This window comes from Heliconius melpomene, chromosome 15 (assembly GCF_056956725.1).
Source record: "Heliconius melpomene rosina isolate 202511_hmr_F chromosome 15, ASM5695672v1, whole genome shotgun sequence".
Lineage (NCBI taxonomy): Eukaryota > Metazoa > Arthropoda > Insecta > Lepidoptera > Nymphalidae > Heliconius > Heliconius melpomene.
Window position 1 is genome coordinate 8,138,443 of NC_140403.1, and position 20,964 is coordinate 8,159,406.

Genomic DNA, 20,964 nt, shown 5'->3' on the forward strand with positions numbered 1-20,964 from the left:
TTGAGGTTATCCGTTAAAGTCTAATTTGTAATTCATCTTTTAAATTAATTGATATACGAGTAATTATTTGTATGATTAAAATAATTATCGGAAATGCATTCAAATATTATAGTAAATTATTATAGTAGTTTAAAAGTTCAAAATAGTGTTTCGGTTCTTAAACCCATCGTCGATTAATTAATTAATTATAAATTGCTATTGAAATTTCCTAAAAGGCCATTCATGGCGCAGGAGCATAAGCGTGTAACTGAACGTGACCGGTTGGGGGTTCAATTTCCACTCGGGAAATTGAAAATATTAAATGTTTTCATTTCGTCACTCCATCTCCATCACTAAATAAGCAGTGCCTCCAGAATGTGGCAGAAAATGGGGAGTGGAGTGCCTTAACACAAGGTTCCCGATACAGCGGGAAATTAAATAAAACTATTATAATGATAATTGCAATATCTGTATAATATCAACTCTACAAAAGACAGCTGCTAACATTAAAGTAGCCATCACACTGTACCAGTAATTGTCGCTGACAGGAAGTCGGGATCAAATACAGTAAACGTTGATTACTTCCTCGCACAATCAAAACATTGCTAGATATCGTGCAACTGTTTTGATTTCAAATTTTATACTTTCTAAAGTTTGTTATAGATATTATATATATAGAATTATTGTTTATTATAAATTACTCTTAGTTATTAGAAGTCAGGTTGGTATAGTGAGCTGTGGGACGGGAGTTATCATTCGTGGGGAATCATTTGTATTTGCATTTTCTCGCTCGGGTGAAAGGACAAACCGGAGTTGAGATTCGCCACCCCACAAAAAAATTGCGGAAAGTGAAGAACAGAGTGTCTTAACGTTATATTTCCTCTGCCTACCCTGCTATAAACATGCGGAATAAAGCGCGAAACTAAAAAAAATATTTCATCTTTGGGATAAATCATATTTAATATATTTAAATGTACTCGTACTCATACGTTTCATGCAAATGAGTTTTAATTAGTCCTGTCGTACAATGTTAATATAATTAGAGCTCATACGAAAAGAGACCTTGTCAGGATTATTGAATTAAATACTTAAATACGGTTGCTATAGACGAAGTAATGTGTAAGGACGACCACAATGAAATATAGTAACTTATTTTAAAGTAAATTAATATTTTCCACATGATATATGAATAATTATTGTAATTAATAGATTACGAATGAGATTGAGTCTTTTTCTGGTTTTAAAAGTAGATATAGGTATCGAGAGCTTAGAGGCTCGTTTCTCTGTTATCTTTAATTCAGTCAAATAGCCTTTTCATTTAAGTTTAAATAACTATGGTTTCAAAATTGTACCCACAAACATCAGGTACCGGCAGAACATCAACTAACGCATATTCGAAATTTTATTTTAATACAAAACAAATTAAGTATAATTCTGATAATAGTATATTTAACACAGTTAAGGCATCGATAAGGTCTATTTCATTTCTAGATCACAGAAACACATGACATCTTACGTGTCATTTGTTTATATTATTAGTTATTATACTTATAGAAAACATAGTGTAAAGACCTCATCCAGCGCTTTCCATATTAGGATTTTAAAATTTTCTCCGAGTGAATGAAAAAATTCCTGGTTTTGCTGTTAATTAAAGTAAGTTAGAATTAAAGTAACTATTTTTTAAAGTGAGACTCATTTTTTCCCTACGAGTTCTTTAATAATTATTACTACCTACTACTTCACGCTTTATGCTGAAATCGGAATATAATATAATCATGATAGGTAGAGTGAACGAACTGTCAAGACTCCCCTCACCGCTTTTCCTGTTGGGTTTGAGACATTTGGTGTCAAGTTGCAGAGCTGAACGCCACCGAAATATTTTAATTTATCACAAACAGCTTCCGTTTGGGAAGTAGATAAGTAATTTAAAAAAAAACCTTCGCCTACTTTGTTTACAGCCATATGCGCTTATATCAAACATCATAGATAGATAGATAGATAAGATACAGATAAGAAAAATTCCTCGGATCTGACACGGTGCTAGCACAAACACTGCACAGGAAATAGTATTTATTAGCAAGTGCAATTACTCATCGCATGAGATTACTCAGCGACCACCGTGCTTCAATTACGAAACTTACTACTATAATTTTAATGTAATTTATGGCATATGTATGAATGTTTTAGATATAAAACAAAAATTATAAAAGGAAACTTAAAAAAACTTATTTTAGTTTCATGCTATATTCCGGATAATATATAGCAGGGTAGGCAGATAGAAACTAGGCGCATAGCGCTAAGACACTCAGTTCCCATTAAGCCACTTCCGTTCCCCACCAGTAGAAATCGAATAGAAGAAGGAAATAGAAAAGTGATCTTAGTTTTATTATACAAAAATTACTGTGATACAAGCAAGAGCCCTGCGAGGTACGTACTCCGTGTAGCCCTATGAGTAATTATTATTATCAGATAAAGTGGCTTGTTTAAATATTTTGCAATAGTACAGTACACATTACGAAGTAGAGTAGAGAATCTAAAATTGTAGGTACATTCAAGTAATTATTACGGAATTGTTTGCTTTTTAATTTTGTTAGAACGAAAATTTTATTACGAAATAAGGATATTTATTACTACGCTTTTATATACGCGTACGAGCTTTCCGAATTTTTTACATTAATAATGTAAAATGTGAAAAATAACATTTTTTCTTATACATATATCTCCCATGTACAGACACCGATCCGATACGATTTTATTATAAGTATAGATTCCCTTTTTTTAAATAAAACTACTTGTTGTCGTCATTTCTGTGCATTTGTGCCGTATGATAGTCGCTAATTCAACAAGGCGTGGCGTTATCGCGATATCGAATGAGGCCACAGGGACCTTTATTAGACATGCTCTTGGAAAAATAGGACTATCATTAAATAGATTACAAATACTAAAAAACCCAAAAATACATATTTATATATCTTAATTTAAGTAATGTTCAACGATATGCATAATCTTTGTTTTCTGTATTAACAATGTAAATGAATCTATATTATGCAAAGTTCAAAACGTGATTCAGCCGGTACAGATCATTCATTAATTATTTACTATATTGTATGAGAATTCCTTCCATTGATTAAGGATAATTATCCAATATCCTAAAAACCACGCCTTATTTTCAAGAAATAGGATGATTCATTTCATTCATGCTCTACAATTCATCTCGCTGCAGAAATATTATATTGACTGAGTAACAATAAATGAGTAATAATAATTATTCATTGTTATGTATTTTCATAATTTATGCGTCTTAATTTTGCGTCATTATTGTTTTAAATAAACGATTAAAAGCTCAATAAAGGATAAGGCCACAATTACCTAAAAGTATTTAATAGAGACGATAAAAAAGAATAGACAACTAGATTACTTAGTCAATCCTTAATCGAATCTTGTAATTTCATATACGAGTTTTTTCTCTAGGTTTTTTATTATAATTTAAAAAAATAGTTTAAAGCGGAGTACTAGTAAAAAGTAGTTTAGTAGATAGGTACCTACTATAGAAGTAAGGTATCTTTTATAAGTTTTAATTTAAGCATGGCGATGACTATGGCTTGAGGGCCTTATTTTGCTAGAAATTATTACTTTATTAACATAGCTACTTACGATTTTGAAAACTTTAACCACAATAGTGGCAATTGTTTGCACGGAAACCATTATCACTGCATAAATAAACTTTCGATTTTCACACAAAATAACCTCTAAAGTGAAAAATCCTATTGTTTTTTGACCGTTTTTGTCTAAACGCACTTCGTCACTGGTGATATTGTTTATCAGCACCTATAGGTTATCACGAGTGTAATCTTATCTGTTCAGCGAATTAGTAGGACATGTAGGTAGGTGTGATACATTATTTTAGTATTTTTTAAATTAATGCATACGAGTAGCATCGTATATTATAACGTTTAATCATTTTACAACTAATGGTCTAAAAATTGTATTCCATATACATTTTCCATACGTTTTCTTTTAGGTTACTTTTTGAACATTAAGTAAGTTAAAATGGATTAAATGATATCACCATTTTATCACCATCGTGGCACAAGCATGAAGATATGGTCATGGGCTCGATTTCCACTCTGGGAAATTATCGAATTCAATTTAGTTTCATTTTTCTCACTTTACTATAAGACACAAATCGGCGTTAAGTTCCGCCACGCAGCGAAATGCAGTCAACGATATTCCAAATGCTATGATTATTGAAAAAATGGTTGTCCATGTATCCGACTTATAAATTTACCATTATAACTCTTGTCTTTTATGAACTTATATATTTAATATTAAATTTATTTCGTTTCAGGAGTTGGGTCTTGACATAAGTAACGAACAAATTGCTGAACTGGAATCAGCTATCCACGACATAGATTTTGCATCTGCAGCGGACCATGAAAAGCGTGTGCGTCATGACGTTATGGCCCACGTTCATACTTTGGCTGAAAGATGTCCTAGTGCTGCGCCCATCATTCACCTCGGAGCTACATCATGCTATGTTGGTGATAACACCGACTTGATAGTCCTCAAGCATGGTCTGGACCTGCTTTTGCCGAGACTGGCTGCCGTAATCGCCCGTTTGTCTAAATTTGCTGATGAATATAAGTAAGTCGTTAACTTGTTCTGTTTATATTACATTTTAACCAATATTGTATAAACATATAATACATTTATACAATTACAAAATAAAATTTAAAATAGTTGCAATTATCCGATTCTTTTTTAATTAATGAATTGAATTCTATTTGAACTGCATTGTACTTTTAGTTATGTGCATTTTTTCTTTATTTTCAGATCTTTACCAATTTTGGGTTTCACCCACTTGCAACCAGCCCAGTTGACTACAGTAGGAAAGAGAGCGTCGCTATGGCTCAGCGACTTATTAATGGACGAGCGTGCTTTATCACGCGCGCGAGATGATTTACGTTTTCGCGGTGTCAAAGGCACTACTGGAACCCAAGCTTCCTTTTTGCAACTTTTTAAGGGTGATAGTGCCAAAGTAAAAGCTCTAGATAAGAGAGTGGCAGAACTCGCTGGATTTGATAAACGATACATCGTAACTGGCCAAACTTATTCGAGAAAAGTTGATTTAGAAGTCATAGCAGCTTTATCTGGTTTAGGAGCGACAGTGCACAAAATGTGCTCTGATATTCGTATTCTTGCATCACGTAAAGAATTAGAAGAACCATTTGAATCTTCTCAAATTGGCTCCAGTGCTATGCCCTATAAGAGAAATCCTATGAGATCTGAACGTTGCTGTGCACTTGCACGCCATCTGATAAGCCTTCACGCAAACGCAGCGAACACTCATGCAGTACAATGGTTGGAACGCACTCTGGATGACTCAGCGAATAGACGTATTACACTGGCTGAAGCTTTTTTGACCGCTGATGCAACTTTACTCACTCTACTGAATATATGCCAAGGACTCGTCGTATACCCTAAAGTACTTGCCCGCCATATAGCTCAAGAGCTGCCATTTATGGCTACCGAGAACATCATTATGGCGATGGTACAAGCTGGAGGTGATCGCCAGGTGTGCCATGAAAAAATAAGAGTACTCTCACATGAAGCAGGGGCAGTTGTAAAGCAAGAAGGAAAAGATAATGACCTTATTGATCGCGTTAAGAAAGATGAATATTTCGCTCCTATTATTCCACAACTACAAAAAATTTTGGACGCATCGACTTTTATAGGCAGAGCGCCAGAACAAGTTGTAGAATTCATCGAAGAAGAAGTAGCTCCAGTTATATTAAAATACAAGGATGCATTGGCAGCAGTTGAAAAACCAGTTGCTTTAAATATTTAAATGTTTTGTAATAATATTTGACATTATTATATAATACAGTAATTAATTATGTGAATTGTAATGAAATAAAACACAGACATACATGAATAAATGATATATTTACATTACAGCGTTTATCGACATATAAAAATGACTCCACAACTTCACAAAACATATATTCTAAATGAACTAGACGATGGTAACTTATGTTGAATCATTGCCGAAAGTAATGCTTTGCAATCACAAGCTTTAATAGAGCATGAGTAATAAATAACTATGAATTAAAATTAAAACAATCAAACAAATAAATAAGCCTAGTAAAATTAAAAGAGAGAGACTCAACTTATTATATACGTTCGAAATTTTTAAGCTCGTAGGACATTCGTGACGCTTGTCACAATTTTGATGGCACGTTGAGATTCGCAAGCTTTCAGTTATAATACATTTTATAGAGCATTTGTTAGGAGAGTGTCGCCTTGACAAGCTGGTCCTTGGCTGGGCCAATTACAAGCACCTAGATTAGGGTCGAAACTGAGTTGAACTGGGCAGTTAAATATATGAAGGGTGAACCTTTGTTTTGTGCAGTCCCATCTACAAGCGTAGAATTTGTTACACTGCTTCGGATGTCTGAATAAACCTGCTCTTTTACAATCAATTGAACCTTGCAATGTTTCATCCCTTCCTCTCCAGCCACCGGGGCCGTAACGATTGAACGATTTCGAATCAATCTCAGATACTGATGCTTCCGATTCTGAGAGAGCCGCAGATTGTTCTTCGTTAAGTAGAATTGTCTTATATGTTGGTGCTACAGTTACAGATTTGACTCGTGGCTTAATTCGTACAATTCTTTCGGTTGTGGAAATAATAGGTGTACTCGATACGTAACTTTCTGAATATTCTTTTTGAGTAGGTACTATAGCTATATTATCATTGCTTGCATCTTGATAGTCTTGATAGAAAGAGTCTTCGGGGACGATAATAGGATTAAAAGTAGATGTTATTATGGGCGTCGAAGTAACTGTATTAATAGGATTTGTAGAAATTCTAGCAGCCTTTACATAAGCATTTTCGTTTATGTCCCCACGACCTTGATCATAGCCAATGCTGTAATCCTCAACTTCCTGTTCTTGTACATTAGGCCTTCTGCCTTTTAAAACTAACACTGGTGATTGACAACTACAAACTGCACCTAACTTTCTGACTAATAGTGGATTGAAGTCATTTAGTTTTGTTACTACGGCTACTTTAGGTTTAGATTTTCTTACAACTTGTGCCACTTCAACTATTTCTTGCTTAATGGGGATTGTAGAGTATGCGGGTCCTGCTTTAGATATCTCAATAGATACCGGGGTACTATATTCGGAAACTAATCCCGCGTCAGGCCCCACGCTTCCAAAGCCAAGTAAGTGAGATTTAGCCGTTTCTACTACAATATTTTGTTTTCTTACAGGAGGTGAAATTGTTGATACTACCGTTTGTACTTGTTCTTGATAAGGATTGTATTTAATTTTGGGGGCTGCTGTACTTTGGTACTCGAAAGATTTAATATTTTCTTTTACATACTCCTCCGATGGTGGTAAATATTCAGGAGCTCTATAAGCAGTAGTCGAGTCGACATAAGACTCAGTACTGGATTTTACCGCAGGTCTTATATATTTTGGTCTCGATTTTCTAGGAACTAATGACACTTCAGGAGCGTAAGTAGACGAAACAGATGGTAAATAATAACTGTCAGGACTGGATGAAATAGTAGCTGGAGTAGAATAATGTGATACTAAACCTGCATCAGGCCCAACTGTGCCAAAACCTAGCAAATTAGATTTAGCTGATTCGACTACAATATTTGACTTTCTTGTAATAGGTGCGGCCGTTGATGATACTATAATTGGTGTAACAGCAGGTACGCTAAAATCTTGGTAAGTGCTTAATTTACCCAAGGACTCTCCTTCATTGTTATAACCAAAACTATCAAAATTGACTACGCTTGAACCTACACTTTCAGATGGTGGTAAATATTGTAAAGATTTCGTAACTGGCGACAGTGTAGAATGTTCCGCAAATGCTTGCTCTACTGGAGGTAAGTATTCTGGTGCAGTGTATTTAGATTTTGAAGTTGGGGGTAAATATTCCCTTGACGCTGTCGTTGAGTATTGAGATCTATATGTAGAAGATACTACAGGCAAGGCAGTTGATACTACTGGTGGTAAATATTCTTCAGCTTTGTAGGCTACTTGAACTTCAGGTAATTGATAATTGGTTTGGGTGTACTGAGTCTTGGCTGACACTTCTGGGAAAGATGAAAAATGTATAGATTCGACAAATTGTGATTGATCAGTATTAGATTGACTATTTCCGTATTGTGAAGATGACTGAACTTCGGATTGTTGCGAATAATCAACAGGCTTGTAGTTGTATTGATGTTGTGTTTGGACAAATGAATTTTGCTGAAGAATAGGAATTGAAGCTGTTGAAGATACAAAATCTTGCTGATACTCAATTTTCGGTGGTATGTACTCTGGAGCTTTATAAGCTTTTACTCTTTTGGCAGATTGGTTCTCAGTATAATGGTCTTCATAAACTAGAGAAGATGGAGTTGTAGATACAAAAACTACATTTTTCCCAGATTCACTTTGTGTGTTTGCACTGTTGTGTGATAATGTGAAAGATTGCTGAGAAACTAAACTCGCGTCAGAATATTTTGCAGTATTAACTGTTTCGATGTCTCTTTGAATTTCTGGTTGACTGTAAGAGTAACCAGCTTCATACGTCTGATGCGCTGAACCCTCATATTCAGCTGGCCTACTAACATAACTTACTTTAGATTGGATTGGTTTATAAGTTTGAGTAAATACGCTCGCAGTAGGCTGAATATAGCTGACTGGTGCGACTGTTTGGGTGTATTTCAATATAGGATTTTCATAAATAGAAACAGACGGTTCTTGATAAGTTACTTCAATAGCCGGAAGTGATGTTGACGAAATTCTTTGCTTTTCCACCCTGTGAATACTTTGTTGGCTGTATGATTTTGGACTATTTGTGGAGGTAATTATTGGCGAAACAGTTGATGATACTATATTTGAAGTTTCATAACTGACAGCTGGTTGTGAATATTCATATCCCAAAGCTGACGAATCATAGGCGTTCACTCTACCTGATTCAACTTTGTGGATAGTTTGTTGACTGTAAGCTTGAGGTTGATAAGTAGAAACAGTGGATTGAACAGCCAAAGATGGCTGTGCGTAATATGTTGTTTTTGGCGTTACATATTTTATCCCTGCTACATATTGGTTATCTGATACAACATCTAATTGAGAATTATCTCCACGAACAGTTTGTTGACTATAAGACTGTGGAGCATAAGTAGAGCTAACAAAAGTCACTGGATCAGCCTTTATTGTATACTTGAGAATTGGATTCTCGTTGATAGTTACGGGAGTTGAAGACACATAGGATTGTACAGTTGGTGATACAGGGACATATTGTTTAGTATTATATCTGCTTATAGATTGTGAACTATAACTTGGAGATTTGTATACTGTAGGTGCGGGCGTGGAATATGTAAGTATTTTTGGCGTTTCTTCAAACTGCACCAATGGCCGCTTATATTCATAGCTGTCTTCAGATTTACCTTGACTTACTGATTGTTGTTCATTTGTCGATATTACCACATTTTGTAGTGAAATTGGTTTTGATGTTGAATATTGCACGACAGTTTGTGGAACTTCGTAAACAGATTGGCTTCCAGTTACTTGTTCTAATGGAGAATAAACATTCCCGGATTCAACTTTATGTATTGTTTGATGGCTGAACGACTGAGCTGTTGGTTGTACGTAAGTAGAAACAGATGGACCAGTTGTATATGCTACTAATTTTTTAAATGGCTGCTCAGTAATAGGGGTAGGAGTAGAATATTCAAATCCAACTGATTCCACTTTGTGAATAGTTTGATGACTGTGTCCAAATCCTTGTGGCTTATAAGAAACAACAGCAACTGTTGGAGTAGGTGTAGTATAAGTAACAGTGCTCACAAATTTTGTTGCGGGCTGAGAATGGTCATATCCTGACTCAGCATTACTAGCTGATCCTGTGTTATAAAGCGCATAGTCCTTATTTTCGTACTGGTAGTTTAGACCTTGATTATAATTAGTAACTTGAATTTGTGGAGTTACTTTGACGGGAATTAATGTTGGTTGAACGTAAGTAACAGCAGGTTGAGTGTAACCAAATACTTGCTTAATACTGCTCTTAGGTGCTTCTGGTACATATGTTGTTTTGTATGTTATAGGCAAAGGATTTGCGGTAGTCGGAATACCAGATGAAGTTGGTGTAGTAACATAACTATATCCGTCAATATTTTGTATGTCAGTTCCAACATGAGTAATAGAAACTACAGGCTGAGAAACTGCTTGACTTTCGTGAATAACATCGGAGCTGTAAGATTGTGATTGTTGATTAGCTTGATCTGAATAATCAACATCTACCAAAGTTGTTTTTCCTACAAGGCCAACTTTAACTGCACCGGCTGTAAGACTTTGAGAATCACCACTGTATCCACTACTACCGACATATTTGCCGGACTCAGTATTAGTGTAACCGTGGTAGGTTACTGTACCTCCTTCACCTGCAGCTGCTCCACTTGCATGAGCATCTAATTGACCTGAAACGCTATATAGATTTGCAGAAACTCCTTCTTCGAACGGAATAGCCGGTTTTGGATAGTTATATCCTTTAGAGAATTCCTGGCTATACGCGCCAATGTTATATGAGCCATCGTATCTTCCTACATCGTATTCAGTATTTTGTGTATATTTAGCGTCTACATGTTCGTAAGGTACTGGTGGTACGTCAATATGTTGGTAAGGCTTTGCTCTGTCTCCGGCTGGATTATGAACATAGGCGCCAGACTTATCTTTTCTGTACTGACCGCTGTTGTATTTGCCGTTATTGTAATTTGATGCAGCACCAGCATAAGCACCGTTCCCCCTATATTTTCCAGATTCGATACTAGATGATGATTTGCCAGAGTAAATTTCAGGAATATATTTTCCGGAAGCAACTAACGTTTTACTCGGTAATCTATAATCATCTAGAATTATGGATCCACTTGTATATTTGTCTTCGTCATTGTAATTTGTTGCTTGCACAAGACCCTTGTTAATATTATCAGCTGATACATACTTGTAGGAAAGTCCACTATACTCTCCTTGACCACCCAAAGCATAATCAATAGACCCTTCGTCAATTTGATAAGTTTGTGGTCCAGCGAAACCTAGATTGGAAGCTTCTTGAGAAGCAATGAAATTAGAGTCAAGAATGTCGTCCTTGGATAGGAAGCCGTTTTGTATTCCAACAAGGTTGTCTAGAGACGCTCCGGATACTAAGCTTTGGTGGGCAGCGATGTTCACTGAATCTGCTGTCTTCCCATGAAATCCAGTCGCACCTGTAAAATATATATTTTTATGTAAATATAATGGCAATTTTGTAGTATGAACTCAATAATATCAAAGTCAAAAAATATACGTAAAATATTATTTAGAAGCAATTTTTAATCATATTCCTGTTGTTTAAAATTTAATTAAAAAAAAGCATACCCGATAAAGCAGCACCAGAGAACCCAAAGGCTTCAGCTTCATATCTTCCTATGTTTCCGCAGTTAGGAACCAGCCAGGGCCAATCGCACTTAAGTCTTGCAGCGTCGAATCCAAGTCCGAACGGACAACGGAACTCATAAGCTTCCAAAGGAGATTTTCCATGATCAAGACAAGCGAAGAACCATCGACAATTCTCGGGGTCAGCGTAGTAGCCTGAAAAGGACAGACATTTATTTGAAATTTAAATATGTTAAAATGTTTATTATTTACTGAGAAACTGGTGACTCTATTCTTCGATGCGATCTATTTAGAGAATCTATATTTACAGTTTATTCACTGATGACACTCAACACCCACAATCATTAAGACACAAGCGTGGCATTTACATTGTAGAAATATGTATATAAGATATATATCTTTAAAAAAAATTTTATAAGAATAGTTGAATATATCCTTAATTTTCGTTTATTTATATTATAACATCAGATTAATAATAGTTTTTGAATTTACATATACATTTAGCATTTATTTAAATATAGTTTACCCTCATGATCAGGGCACTGGAATCGGGAATGTGGTACTGGTGCTATTTCGGAAGAACCAGGACAGGCTTGTGAGTGAGGCAGGCTTCCAGGCCACACGCACACTTCGTATCGGGAATCGAAGGCCAGACCAGCTGGACAGTCGAACTCGAATACCTATGAAAAGAAAATTATTTTCATATATCTTTTTATCAGATATTATATTTAGTAATATAGGTAATAAGAAATTATATATCTAAATAAATGCTTGTCAGAAACCTAGATCTTCTTCAATAGTAGTTAGTTTAAGGTTACTTTAGGTTAAATTTGTATATCAATGGTCTTACATTAAATATACATGTAGTCATACAAAAATATAATTAATTTTGTATTATAACAATAACTCACGGTGAATTCGGGTGAAAGTTGGTCGAATTTAACACAGCGGTAGAATCTCGCGCATGACCGAGGGTGTACGAAATAGCCTTGACGTGTGCAAGAAAATTCAGTTCTCGTATCCTGAAACATAACATAACTTCAAAATATACCAAGTTCAAAAATAAAATTAATAAGTAAGAAGTTCCAATAATCGATATTTATATTTTAAAAAGGTTTTCGTTATTTAGCTTGATGTTTTAGTCTTAAATATTAAAATATATTTATTAATATGAGGTTACCTCTCTAATAGAATGAATAACGCCATCGGAGTCGACGACTTGCGTAATGCGGTAAGGTGACACTTGGAGAGCATCTAACGCTTGTACGTGGAACGGTGCTGATAGAATCTCGTTTTCTAGAGATCTGGAAATTAAAATTAGTGATTACTCAATATGTTATATACGCATCTCATGTAAGTTTTTTTATAACGTACAAATATAACAAAATAAATTTAGTTTGACTTATTAGACGGGCCTTGATAGCTACTTATTTCCTGATAAAATTCAGTTTTAATACATAAAATGAAAATATATTTCTTTCGATTTGTTTTAAGCCCTAAAAGATGACTAAGATCACACATCGTGAAACTTAATAACACTTTTTTGAAGCTTACGATTAAGGTTCTTTCGTTTTATATTAGCATTCTTTATAGATAAAATAGCTAGTTAAGAGGCAAGTAAATTAAAAACTTAATAAATCTAACTTAAAAGAAAAAGAAAATTACCTCAATACAGCAGCCCTCGGAGCTCTGCTTTGTTGGTTCAGCACTTTGGAAAGTGATGTCCTCAGTGTCGGCCCACAAGGGGTCTCAGTGTCCTTATCAGCCTTGTGCAAAGCGAGACCGGCGAGACCCCGGACACGCGCGTATTTACCCTTCACATCTACAGATGAGGGGTCTTCGAAGGAAATCCAAGTTTTGTCCCTGTAAGAGGAATAAGTTGATCTATAAATAAGAATGCTAAATTCATATTAATTATGATATTAAGTTGATCTATAAATAAGAATGCTAAATTCATATTAATTATATATCACATTTTAAAGAAATAATTTAAAAATGTACTTCAAATGCAATAAAACATAAAATTGAAATCACTCACTTAAAAGCGTAAGGCGCTGATAAATCCTGGTCTCTTTCTAAAGTCCATTTTCCTTTGCGGATTTGCCTGCATAGCTCAGCTTGGTCGATTTCTTTAGGATCGTCGTCCTCAGTGGGGCTGCCGGGGGTACTGAGTGTTTCATTAGTCAATGTGAACTGTCTCGCTGTTGCTGGTAAACTGATGACTATCTTAGAAGCTGGAACTCCTAAGCCGATTACTAGGTCTACAACTGAGTCCTGGAAATTATGAAATGAATAAATTATTATTTATACTTTGCACATAAATACAAACTCATATTTATCGAGATTGTAAGAAAATAAACTTATGTAATAACGTAGAAAATGTATTTTTATTCTCTTCTTAGTATTAACTTACATACAATTTTACAATTACTTATTTGTAATCACAGTTATTTGTTATTTCTTATATATATTAATACGGTTGTGGATGATTTTTTGTAATGCTTCTGTTAATTGCCATTGGTTTTGAGTTGGACCATTAAGATCCAATAACTCCTGCCATTTACCGTTTTCATATTTTTGTGGTTTTACCTATACCTAAATAAATAAATCTAATAACTAATTTGCCTATAAACTATAAAAGACGCAATAATTAAATAAATATTCGCAGCCGGATTCTCAACTGAAGTGACTCATTTTACATTAAATTCATTTTACTTCATATATATTTATATCCTTGTTATAATAAGATGTCAAACGAACGCCTACAATGTGGACACTAGCAACTGGCTGCGTCTAGCTTTTGCAAGATTTGCATAGAATTTAGCATCTAGGCGAAGGCAGTTTAGTCCATTATATGTGTGATTTCGTTCTCTCAACCTTCTTTATTGTTAAGAGATGACTAAACTTAGATTATCTGGATTATCTTTATTTATAATTCTAGATTAAATTACCACTTGATATCAGTTAAAATTTTTAATAAAAGATGCACCTGTCCAGTGACCTACTTGTACCAAAGGATTATTATAACATTTTTAAACGTTTGGCTTGTTTCTTATTTTATAGAAAATAAGATATATTTTTGTTAAGCAATAAGTTTTATTATTTAAGCTTGCAGGATTTTTCTTAGAGCACCAGTTTGCCTTCGCACTAGTTTATATGAGACGCATAGAGCGTGAATGGAATAGAAATTATATTCAATGGTGTAAGCTATGATCGTAAATTTAAGTTCGCATAAAAACAACCTATTATGAAATAACGTAAGATGATATGATAAAGTAAAAATATAATTTTAAGGTTGAATTGAACATATTTTTCCACACCATTGTAAATGCTATGTTAAACTTCAATAGAAAATAATGAATTTTCCTTTATGTATGTTTCATTTATCAGTTATTGTATATAAACGTTCCATACGTTTAATGAAATATTTAAATTCATTTCATTTCATTTCATTTCATAATTGAAATTTATGAAATTAAGAAAAACTAAATCGTCTTACCGTGTTCATCATATCCCATAAACCACTTAATCTACTGGGATGATATGTCATCTTCTTCACCATGCCCAAGGCGTGTGTTTGAACCATCATCAGATCTACCTTTTTCAGCAATGCTCTCAAGTCGTAGTACTTAGCGAGGAGTTCAGGATGAGCTGGTAGGGCCAGGAAGAGAGGCCCTCCCCCGTTAGCATTAATAGCTGATCTAGCTTCTTCCACGATTTCCATGACTTTAGATTTATTGAAGGATGTATGGGCATTGTGGATTTCTAAACCTTGTACGTGTTTCGATTTCAGTATATCTTGGAGGTTCTGAAACAAGAATAAATATTAGTATATATTAGTTTAAAGATATATTGTCATAGGATAACACGATGGTAATTCATTTAGTAGTAAATTGTAAGAACTACGCTTATTAATTTCAGTTATTTCTATAATTAATGTGAGCTTAATAAGTGCTATTTAAAGTGGACGTATAAATAAATAACATATTTTACGATAGCTTAGATAATCTCTAAGATTCATTTCCTAATGAAAGATTGAGAGAGAAAGTGACACCTTTTTACGTTTTTTATCTTCACATTTTTTTTTTTTTTACATATAACCTAAGATTTTTGTCTATTTAATTTTCTCAGAGTGTATTTCAAACACGTTACCAACACGATAATATGGCATATTTTTTGGTCAAAATTGGAATTTTTGTATATATTAAAGTAGAACTTAGCAGTCTTCATTATGTATTCTTTTGCGCCTAAGTTTAAGATGTAACGTTAACCTTGATACCTTTAAAAATTATTTATATCGCCTTGGTCATTAACGCAATTTCTAATAGAATATATTAAATTCTAAATAAGTGACACATTATATTTTTCAAGGCAAAAGATAGGCCAAAAATGGAGGAATAAATTATGGAAACAATAGTAATTTATTAAGATAACTAAAGATAATAACTTAAATAATATATAGGTATTTCTTAATAGAATAGAACAATCCCTTAAAATAAGTAGCATCACGCTTTTTCCCGCTAAGAAGAATATAGAGAGGTAACAGGGTAGGTAAGCTCCATTTCCCTCTGCCCCATCACTAGTTATAGTAACCTAATATTTAGTAACTGTTTATATTGGATATCAACAAACCTATCATATTTTTTTTTCGTATTAAATACACGTAATGTTAAACTCTTAAATTAGCAAAATAACCTTCTTCTATGTATCATCTTTGCATGTCATAATTATAAATTTATGATCAATAAAATATTATTTATATTGGGTCCAAATATTTTTTCGTCTCACTTAGCTTAATTTGACTACCGGCTATTTAACTAATTTATTTAGATATAGACAATATATTTTTATAAATAATTGTATTAATATTTGTAATTTTTGTATTTGTTATTATTTTTTTGTTATTAAATGTTGTAAGTAATGATAAATTATAATTAAAGTGTTAATTATTAATTAATTGTTATTGAAGAAAAAAAATATTAATACTAAAATATCACTTATATATTATATATTATTAATTATATTAAAAAATTGTTTATCCTGGCGTAGTAGAACAAATTGCGACTGTAAACTCTATGGACATGGTTACGATTCCCACTCGGGGGGCTTGTATCTATTTTTATTTCCTCGCTTTGATAGACATAACGTGGCGTTAAGTTCCGCCATAAACATGCATATCTTCGATATAGAACAGATAGATAGGAACGAAGTGGCCTAAGCCTAGGTTCCCTTAAAAAATATAGTTAAGTAAGTTAACCATTTACTAACAGCACCTCTCTTAATTATAAATGATATACGAGTACGACCTCCTTTAGTTACTTATTTGGATTACATATATTACACAACGCACAAACTGACAAGACATTGATTATTTTAATGGCCGCTATATTAACATAAGCACAGGATGTCCAATCACTGGAGCTAAACCGTATTAAATAAACACTTGTAAAATTATTAATTGATTTTATTTTTATATAAATCATTTATAAAGTATTTAGTGTAAAAACTAGGTGGGTAGTTAAAATATGTCTTTTTTTGCGTTTTGCCCTAAATGTAAGGTTGCTAATTAAATTTATTTATCTGATTGTCGGTATGGTGAGTATTAAATATTATTTTATAATAATAAAAAAAGCCTCTCTGGTAAAACGTGGCGCTGAGTTCCGCCATTTCACACGCAATACCTCCAAAATTCGTCTGTAAGTGGGGAACGGAAATATCTTAACACTAGGTGCCCAGGTTCCCTGTACGTACCCTGCTATGTGCGGGTTCAAGCATCAAGCTAATAAAAAAAATAAAAAAGCAGCTCTCAGTTTTTGTAGTGTAAAGTATATCAAGAACACCTAGTGTTAAGATAATCTTTCCCCCATTCCCCCTTTTCCAAACTAAATGCCACGCCCCATCTATTAAATAGAAGAATTGAAATTGAGTTTAATATAATTATTAATATGAAAATTGAATCTACAACCTTCGCATCTGTAAAGTTAGATGCTGCCCCACTGCGTCACCACCGCCTCAATAATATATAATCCATACCTATATTATAAATTCGAAAGTAACTCTGTCTGTCTGTCTGTCTGTCTGTCTGTCTGTCTTTTATGCAATCAGGGCCAAACCGCTAATTTAATTGTGATAAAATACTCATATAGAGATACTTGAGGGTATCGGGATGAACAGAGGATACTTTTATTCCTCATATTTGTTATATTTTCGATATATACCAATATATTAAAATATTTATTTATTTGACATGCCATTTAGTTCGCCATGTTAATAACAACGGTCGCTATGTGACAGTTGCTAAGCAACGATTTGTAAAGTTTGTTGTTAGAAAACGTCACCCAAAATGAGCTTGCTTAACGCATCTCTCTATCGAAAACTGAAAAAAAATTCATAAATATATTTAATAAATATTGGTATAGTTCAAGCGGGCGTAGCCGCGTTCGGGCCCACTAGTATATAATAATTATATAATTGAATGACTGACATTTTATAACACTTGCTACAATAGTAAAAACTAAGTATATAAAGCGCTCTTGATAGGGTTTCTATAAAACCTTGAATTCGAATGGATCCATAAATTACGTATAAATGTTGTGGTTTCCCAGGGCGGAGGCAAAAACAACTTTTTTAACAGCTTTTAGTTAAGTTTTGCTGTATATAAATAAATAAATGTTTTCCTCTAAACCTATTATAAAATATTTACGCAATCATTTAATAACTATTTTTAAATAACTTATGAATTATTAACTATTTTTATACCTATACAGGTGTGCATAAGGAGGGACCCTAAAAATCTGGTGTTAAGATAAAATTAAACTGAAAGTGAGAGTGAAGTGACATACATTAATGTTAACACTAGGTTCACTCTGCCCACCTTGCTAAAGCAGCCACACTGGCGCAGGGGAACACGCGACCGTTTTGGGTTCGATTCTCAATCGCGAGAATGAAATATTTAATTTTATATTTTTATTTTTCATTTCCTCGCTCTTATAACGAGGAAAAGCACGGTGTTGAGTGCCGCCACTCAACACACAATACTTTGAGAATTCGGCGGAAAGTGGTGAACGGAAGTGTGTTTTTGGGAACAGAGAATCTTAAAAATAGGTTCCCAGGTTCACTCTACCTATACCTGATATGCGGGATACAGTAAAGAAAAACCGCGAAATGTATATTGAAACTTACGAAATATGAAAAACATAAAAATCTTGATAACGAAGATTTTAAGCTATTTATAACTTTAACTGTTGTCAAACATCAAATTTTTCAAATACATAATAATATATCACCGGAATTATTACTATCGGAAGTAATTTAGTTTTAAATGATCCATTAGAGGCATTGGTAAACGTTTCCACTTAAAATGAATTTATTTAAATGATATTTTACGTAAGATACATAAATAAACATTATATTATTATTAAGTCCCGTTTCTAAGCAATTACTTATTTATTTGATAGGAACACATTATAAAATATTATATATTTATAAAAAAAAAACATACAGTCGAATTGATAACCTCCTTTTCTTACAGAAGTCGGTTAAAAATAATATCTAACGTAAGAATTCCATGACAATTTTTTCTCATAATTTACTTTTTTTCAATAACATAATTTTGTAATACGTTACAATTATAGCCTATTGCGCAAAAAGCTTTAACAACTCGATAAAATGTCGTATGCATATTATTATACTTAAAAGCCTTCCGGACAGGTCTTTTAAGGTAACTTGAATTTAAAATATTATATAATAAAATAATAATTTATTATATATTATTAAATAATAATATTATTATAATAATATTAAGTTCAATGTAAGCGGATCTTGAGTTAGAATTTTAAAAAATGTTTAGAATAAATAAATATTTTCATCTACACTCTGATGCTGAGGCAAAGCGCGGCGTTGAGTTCTGCCACTCAACACGCAATGCTTCCGGAATTGAGTACAAAGTGGGAGACGGAAGTGTCTTAATAGGAACGGAGTGTCTTAGCACTAGAATCTCAGGATCCCTCTGCTGCTGCTATGTGCAGGATGCAGCGGGAAGTTAATTATAAAATATATTAAATAGTATTCAACGCTATACTACAATGTTACATTTATTATATTTTTTAATAATTTACCTATATTAACTATAAAGCTAAGACAAAATTTTTGAAAAAACTAAAAATGCAGTTTAACGATGTTTTAACCAAGCTAAACTTTGAAATTACTTTTCCAGTTTTAATTTGTAAAATTATTTTATATTATAGCGAGCCGATTAGACAAAGCTTTACGTAGGGTTTTATCATCCAGCGGGCAGTTTTACCTACTCAGGTGGTCTTTCTATAAAAAAGATTGCATTATACAAACATTGCCTGGAACATTAAAAAGTAAAAATGTCAGCTGTCATTTTGATACTGTCATGATGCCACTTATTACGAATTTTAAAGGCGCGTGTAACAGCCAAGCCTTAAAGCTTAAGCCCGTACTTAAGACTCGTTACGATTTCGTAACATATATATTGAACATTTTAGCTCATAATAACTTAATAATTTTATTACTATCGTTTATTAATATACGTATTATTAAATACCGCAAATATGATTTATATGTACTAGATGCTTCTAATATCTATTTCCATTTTCGTCGCTTTAATGCCGAGGCAAAGCGCGGCGTTGAATTCCGCCACTCAACACTTCTGACGAATATAAGTAATACAATAATGTTGTTAATGAAGTATTTTATTTATTACTAATCTCGTATGAACATTGAGAAGAAAAAGAAAATATCCTGACAACGGCGACTGCAGTAGGTACTTATGTTATTTATTTGAAGTAAAACCTTAGAAAAATGAGTATTCAAAAGAGCAAATAAAAAAGAAAAAATAAGTCCCAATGACTTCACGCGAAAAAAGAAATCAACGCGCGTGAGGCTCGTTTTTAATGTATTGCTTTTTTATTTTATTTATATTTAGGACGTAGTATATAATCATCTATTATTATTTATTAATAATAAAAAGGGAGTGTTTAATTCCATTTTTAATATTACCTGACCCATAGGAATGCGGTATTGCAGTTTTATATAATTGTTTAAGATTATGTATACGCGTACGTATGCGTCATTCAGATACAAGATTTTTCCTAGTAAACGACGACGTTAGAATGGTAAAAGATTATAGCAATTAAAAATAATTGCAATTAATTTTGATCCATTCAACCGTAATGTGTGTGTGTATCAATCTTGTTTGCTTTGTTAAAAAAAATACACGATGTCAACTGTAAATTATCGTTACGTTAGTGAAAAATAAATGTGTGGGAGCAGGCAACACTAAAAGAGAAGTGATACGGTAGAGATAAAACTCTCACAGTTATTTTTCTATTTAAAAGAAAGACATGTAGATACTGAATAAAGATATCAAAGATTTTTTAAATTCTAACGTCTAGACTACGTGGTAATAGACTACGAGTACGTTTAAGTTTATAATAAGTGCAGCTATTGTTACAATAAATCTATTATATATTTTTTCAGCTTCACGCTGTATCCCGTAGAGTTACGTAGAGAAAATCTAGTGCT

At 33.3% G+C, this 20,964-nt stretch overlaps 3 protein-coding genes across 4 annotated transcripts in view; 1 reads left to right on the forward strand and 2 right to left on the reverse strand.

Moving 5' to 3' along the window:
* Ssk (smooth septate junction protein snakeskin) overlaps positions 1 to 3,795 on the reverse strand; it is a 7,649-nt gene extending 3,854 nt beyond the window's left edge. The window contains exon 1 of the mRNA XM_085198618.1: positions 3,634 to 3,795. Coding sequence (XP_085054744.1) covers positions 3,634 to 3,684 — 51 coding nt within the window. The 5' untranslated portion in view covers positions 3,685 to 3,795. The remainder of the gene's footprint in view (positions 1 to 3,633) is intronic.
* Positions 1 to 5,934, forward strand: part of Adsl (adenylosuccinate lyase) — a 26,505-nt gene extending 20,571 nt beyond the window's left edge. For both annotated transcript variants that reach the window (XM_085198610.1, XM_085198611.1), the window contains exons 2-3: positions 4,328 to 4,623; positions 4,813 to 5,934. In XM_085198610.1, coding sequence (XP_085054736.1) covers positions 4,328 to 4,623; positions 4,813 to 5,827 — 1,311 coding nt within the window. In that variant the 3' untranslated portion in view covers positions 5,828 to 5,934. The remainder of the gene's footprint in view (positions 1 to 4,327; positions 4,624 to 4,812) is intronic.
* The window catches only part of LOC146531597 (uncharacterized), a 29,836-nt gene continuing 14,778 nt past the window's right edge, over positions 5,907 to 20,964 (reverse strand). The window contains exons 2-9 of the mRNA XM_085198608.1: positions 14,915 to 15,223; positions 13,454 to 13,689; positions 13,081 to 13,278; positions 12,596 to 12,719; positions 12,327 to 12,437; positions 11,942 to 12,095; positions 11,398 to 11,610; positions 5,907 to 11,246 (exon numbers count right to left, since the gene is read on the reverse strand). Of these exons, the coding sequence (XP_085054734.1) occupies positions 6,253 to 11,246; positions 11,398 to 11,610; positions 11,942 to 12,095; positions 12,327 to 12,437; positions 12,596 to 12,719; positions 13,081 to 13,278; positions 13,454 to 13,689; positions 14,915 to 15,223 (6,339 nt within the window). The 3' untranslated portion in view covers positions 5,907 to 6,252. The remainder of the gene's footprint in view (positions 11,247 to 11,397; positions 11,611 to 11,941; positions 12,096 to 12,326; positions 12,438 to 12,595; positions 12,720 to 13,080; positions 13,279 to 13,453; positions 13,690 to 14,914; positions 15,224 to 20,964) is intronic.